Below are 6,000 nucleotides of genomic sequence, written 5' to 3' on the forward strand. Positions count from 1 at the left end.
TTCGACTTCATGTTCGCCGCTTCGAAGTTAGCCAACTTAGTTCATTAAAGCCCACGTCAATAAATAATAATGCATGTAAATATAATTTAACAAATATGGAATTAATCAAATAATTAAAAAAGCTAGGTCTTACAAATCAACAAAAAATGTAGAAAAATAAACAATGAATTTGTAACTAATGAAAAAATCGAATACTTCTATGTAGAGCCTTCATTCATTTTACATAAGCATTCATCACCTTTTGAGTCCTTTCGTAATATTTTCTCATTTAATTCATATTAAAAAAAAATCCCTACACCTTTACCAAGCCCAACGTCTTGTGCGCATATCCATTTGTCTATTCTCACATGAAGCGTGTTTCAATTGACTTCTGTTTCATTCAAAAAAAAAAGGTATAAAATAGATAACCATGTATTTCTTAATGCCCCAAAAAATATCATGCCCGGCAAATCGAATATGTGGCATGACATGATTTGATTCACGTTGTTGCCAGCACGTCAGACGATGAACATAATATTTACTCGCTCTAATGGCCAATCTACATACACATGCTCACATCCAGCCTGATAATCACTTCAGTCAACCCCATGTCAAGATAGATGTCTCTCCAGGGGCCAAAGGCTCCATAGTTAGCAAATTAGAATAACATCATTAACATCTTTTATTACAAATTTTACCTACTAATTTGCCATCCAGTTTAAGTAAAATATATTTCTAATTATAAGAAAAGTAGAGTTTAAATACCTGTGATGAAATCTGAACATGATTTACTTCAACAGTAACACATAGTCACATACAATGAAGTATTAAATGCAAAACTTTATAAATTAAAAAAAAAAAAAAAAAAAAAGGGGAAAAGAAAGATAATCAATTTCATCAGCATGCATAATGGGAGCTGGACCATTCATCAATCTCCCAGCCCTCCCCTTTTCTCCATGACTGCTTCACTGGTCTGAGCTTTCTACCTTCTTCCCTTCTAAGAATTTAACGAGGCAACGCATTGCGTCATCACTGTCATCACTCTTCATCAGCTCCTCTGCAACCTCAGCTGGTGTGGCTTCAACCTCACTAAGCAACCTCTCAACCTCTGGTTTAAGAGGATGGTTACCCACATTGTGGTAGTTTAAGAGCAGGGTCTTGAACCCGGAAGGGCAGCAGTAGGACATATGTACGTGCATATCCATCCTTCCTGGCCGCAGCAACGCAGAATCCAGCCTTTCTTTATGGTTGGTTGTGAAGATGATGATTCGCTCATCTCCGCAGGTGGACCACAGACCATCAACGAAGTTAAGCAGCCCTGATAGTGTAACCTATGAACAAGAGCCGGTTAGTGATTGGTATGATCTTTTTGGCATTGAAAAGTTTGGATTTTTTTGTCCAGTTTTTTTGGTAATTGATTGTTACTTGAGAGAGCTGAGAAGTCTTTTTGTTTTGATTGAGAAATAAAATAAGAGCAATTATTCAGGCTAGGTATATTGCGAATATGAAAACTGGTCTACCATTCAAATTGATAGTTTCTCTTGTTTAGCAACAAATTGGATTCGATATTCGGAATTAATTGCAAAATTAATTGCTGTTAATTCCTTCCCTAGATTTTCTAAAGCTTTCATTGCATGAATCCCGACATCTATAATTTACTGCAGAAGAGAAAATGAAATAGTTAATGGGCTTCATTAATTATTTGATTAATTCATTAATGGGTCTAATAACATGATAAAATTAATAAATATGCATGCTACAATTCCCCTTGTAGTCTCTCTTGGGCGTTGGTTTTACAGGAAAAAGATTTCATGGTTTTTTTTTTCTTCTTCTTCTTCTTCGGTGTGGATCTCGGGTAGAGAGAGAGAAAGGAGAAGAGAGAAAAAAAAAGTGAGAGAGCCTTTCTTGTAATCGTCAAGGTGATCGACGGACGTAATTTCTCAAGCAATAAATGTTAGATATGACTCATATATCATAATTTAGAGTCTCTTGGAATGAAAAGATGCGTCTCTTGGATTGAAGATGTGTGTCTCTTGGAGATAAGTGAGTTGGGGAGAGCGAGGGCGTGCTAGTAATTTTATATGTGGTTTTTATCTATATATATGATGTGTAACCCTATGAGTATGTACTGGACTCCTCTGAAATAGCGAAATTCGCCGCTCTGCTTTCGAGGACGTAGACACATTGTCGAACCTCGTTAAATCTCTGCGTTCTTCTGATTTGTGTCGATTATTCCTGTTTTTTCTTTGCTCTAATTTCTCAATAATTGGTATCAAAACGGGGTTCTAGGGCAGAGAAAATTTCGGTGCAGGAAGGATTTTGGCTAAGGCTTCTGGGAGTTCGGGCGGTTTTGCGACAGGTTGAGGCCAGACAAAGTTCGGGAAGGGGCTTCGGCAGTTCTGCGACAATTCGGCGCAGGAAGGTCGCGGAGAGGGCGCAGCTTCTTCCGCTACAGGAGGTTCGCGACTAAGTGATGCAACAGATCGGACCAAGGATTCTTTGGACGATTGGCGACAAGGTGGTTTCATCCAAACCAGGAAAGATCACTGAGCAGAGGCAAGCAATACAACATAAATTTCTTAGGCAGTTTCGTAAACAGGCGCGATCAATTCTCAGAGAGACACTGATCTTGTGTAGCATTTGAATTTTTTTAATTAAATAATCACAAATCTGACACGGCTTGATGTAAGTATTGAGGATGAAGACTGAACAATGATTCTGTTGTGTTCATTATCTTCCTCCTACATCTGGTGACTACTCTTACATATGAGAAAAAAAACAATCAAAATTGATGAGTTTACTGCAGCATTGTTGACTCACAACCAGCAGAAGCAGAATGTAGGGGAAAACCCTCATGGTAAATGTTTATATGTTAAGGGCAATCAAAATAGTGGAAGGAAGGAGAGTTCTAGAATGCAAAATTTCAGGTCAAAACCTAAAGACAGAAAGACGATTCATTGCTACAAGTGCAAGGAGCCGGGATATGAAGAGAGATTGTCCAAGGCTCAAAAAGCAGTTTGATGAGAAACATGATATATCTTCCAAGTCTGTGAATATGGTACAGAGTGACAATTCAAATTGCAATGATGGTCATATACTTTCAGTTACAACAAGTCAGTTGAATGATACATGGATTCTTGATTCAGAATGTTCTTATCACATAACACTTAACAGAGAATGATTTACTTCATACAGGTTATCTGATTTTAGTTCAGTCTATTTGGTTGATGATAGAACACCTGACGGATAATGATTTACTTCATACATGTTATCTGATTCTGGTTCATTCTATTTGGTTGATGATAGATTTTACAATATTGCTGACATTGACAAAGTCAAAATTAAGATATATGATGACACTGTCAGAACATTATGTAATGTAATACATATTCCAAATTTGAAGAAAAAATTAATTTCTTTGGGCACTTTACACAAAAATAGTTTTATTCCTAAGACAGATGAAGATAGAGAAACTATCAGAATTGTTAAAGGTGCATTGACTAGGTGCATTGACTGTGCATTGACTGTGATGAAAGAAAAGATCACTGCAAGTAATATCTATAAACTGTTGAGGAGTACAGTTGTATGTGAGGTTTACTCTGTTGAATCATATAATCAAATTGCAGTAGATCTGTTGACCAAGCCAGGTACTATCAACAAGTTCTTGCATTGCTTGAACTTGTTGAATGTTTGCAATTGTTAGATGACATGGTTGCCCAACCCACTTCGGTATAAGAAACTCCATGATGTATTTCTCATAAGGGGCTGAATATTCGCTAAGGTGGAGATTTGTTAGGTATATGTATTTCTCCTAAGTGGCTGGATATTCGCCAAGGTGGAGATTGGTTAGGTAGAATGAAGAGATGTGTCTCTTAGAGTGAAGAGGTGCGTCTCTTGGAGATAAGTGAGTTGAGGGGAGTGAGGGCGTGTAAGTAATTTTATCCGTGGGTTTTATCTATATATAAAATAGTGAAATTTGCCGCTTTGCTCCCGCGGACGTAGGCATATTGCCGAACCTAAATCTCTGTGTTCTTCTGATTTATGCCGATTATTCCTATTTTTTCTTTACCCTAATTTATAAACAATAAAATCTTCTGAAGCTCCGTGAACGTAGACAATTTGTCAAACCATATAAATATGTGTGTTTTCGCTGTGTTTCTGGTTTTAGAATTTTCTCGTTCCTATTTTTCGCTTTATTTCGTCTCTGTCTCTTTTCACAACAAGTTATATGTCATAACAAAAGCTACTATTGATTTTGTATATGTAGGAAATCACTGAAAATTGAATAAAAAACTCTATCTTTCTGAAAAAGGCTTTACATTTAAAGAGCCGATCATCAAATTAAGAAAGGCATACGAACCTTGTCATCATGGCATCCATTTCGACCAAGTGATTCTGCAGCATTAACATTCTCCTTCCTCTTGTACAAATCTATCGTGCAATCGATGTCCTCGATCACAATGATTGATCGATTCGATGTTGCAAGAAGCAAACTTTTCAGCGCAGAATTCGACCGCAGCTCTGTCAGCTCAAGGTCATAGATATCGAACCTGAGAAAATTAGCAATGGCAGCAATGAGACTCGACTTCCCCGTTCCCGGAGGTCCATACAACAGATATCCTCTCTTCCATGCCTTCCCCACTCTTCTGTAATAATCCTTCCTCCTCACAAACCTTTCCAGATCCTCCTTCATGAACCTCTTCAGCTCAGCATCCATGGCAAGCGTTTCAAACGTAGCAGGGTGGCTGAGTTTCACTCCATTCCACGCCGGACTTCCAAAACCATGATTCCAATAGTCGTAGTTACCAGTATAGATTTTGATAGGCTTTTCTTCCTGCCTTATGCTTTTGAATTGCTGCAGTATGTGAGGCAGGTAGACATTGAGAGCCTTCTCCCTGTTCTTCTTATGAAAACTGAGAACAAAGAATTTGGTCTCAATGGTGCAGTTCGTGTAGGTCGAAAACAGACTTCTCTTTCTCTTGAGAAATCAGTTTCCAGCTGAATTCAATCCCATGAAACAAGTCCACGATTATCTCTCCTGGGTTCATGGTGACCGCCAGGTTGCTGGAGTCCTCCTGCATTGCGACTTGAAGGCTGCGTGTGTTGGGGGAGATCTTGGTGCCGAGGTAGGTCTCGGCGGCCTTGTACATCTCGTTTGGCAGCATGCCATGGATTTCGTAGACGAAGATGGTGATGTCAGAGGAGAATCTGGTGAAGAAGGTGAAGGTGGAGGACAAGATGAAGTCTTTGATTTGGCAGGGGAGGAATTCATTGAGTATGGTGCGGAGGAGCACGGCAGAGGCGGCGAGGGAGGCCGCGGTGGAGAGTATCGTGTTGATTTTGGCCATTAATGGGATTTCTGTTGTAAATTACGGGGTATGGTCTGTTTGGCGTTAGGTGGCTTATATGGGTATTGGGAAGCTGCGGTTGAAGATGAATTTGATGGTATTGTGATGAAATATCACCATAATATTATTAATTCGCATGTACTTTTTTGTCTGGAAGAAGATCATTATCTACGCTCTGGATGAAATTGCTTTGAAGGAGGGATATAGACAAATGCTGCAAAATTGGTCTTAATTTTCAAAGTCATTTTGTTGTTGTAACATCAGTTCACATGAGGCTTGACTTCATGAGTCAAGGCTTACTCCTGCATCCTAGAAACTGCTTGTAGGCCATGGCTTTTAAGAATTCCATGGAAGAGATGATTTTTGTTTTATTTTATTATTTTTTTTTGGTTAATTTTTTGTTAGGATAGTTGAGGGCTCAAGATGGTGGAATTTATTTTGAAGAGTCTTAATTTCGAACAATTTCCAGGCCACAAAGCTTCACTTGTGAATTAAGGTTATAACGAATTAAATAAATAAAATAAATCTCTTTGGTGAGATTTGTTTTTCTGTGAGAAAAAAACATTGGCTTAGAATTTAAGAATTTGATGAAAAAATTATTTTTAAAAACGATATATATCAAATTCTTAAAGTCTAAGCTAATGTTTCTATATATAGAAATTTCTAATAGAAT

The 6,000-nt window shown here is 38.0% G+C and overlaps 1 protein-coding gene across 1 annotated transcript; it reads right to left on the bottom strand.

Annotated features, from left to right (window-relative positions):
- Positions 1–835: 835 nt before the first annotated feature.
- Positions 836–5,522, bottom strand: LOC110026841 (protein HYPER-SENSITIVITY-RELATED 4-like). Its single transcript, XM_020728017.1, is given in 3 exon segments — positions 836–1,310; positions 4,340–4,933; positions 4,935–5,522. Coding segments are annotated over 3 exon segments (1,353 nt in total). The 5' UTR covers positions 5,328–5,522; the 3' UTR covers positions 836–944.
- Between the last annotated feature and the right edge of the window lie 478 nt (positions 5,523–6,000).

Source organism: Phalaenopsis equestris, unplaced genomic scaffold (genome assembly GCF_001263595.1).
Source record: "Phalaenopsis equestris unplaced genomic scaffold, ASM126359v1 Scaffold000402, whole genome shotgun sequence".
NCBI lineage: Eukaryota > Viridiplantae > Streptophyta > Magnoliopsida > Asparagales > Orchidaceae > Phalaenopsis > Phalaenopsis equestris.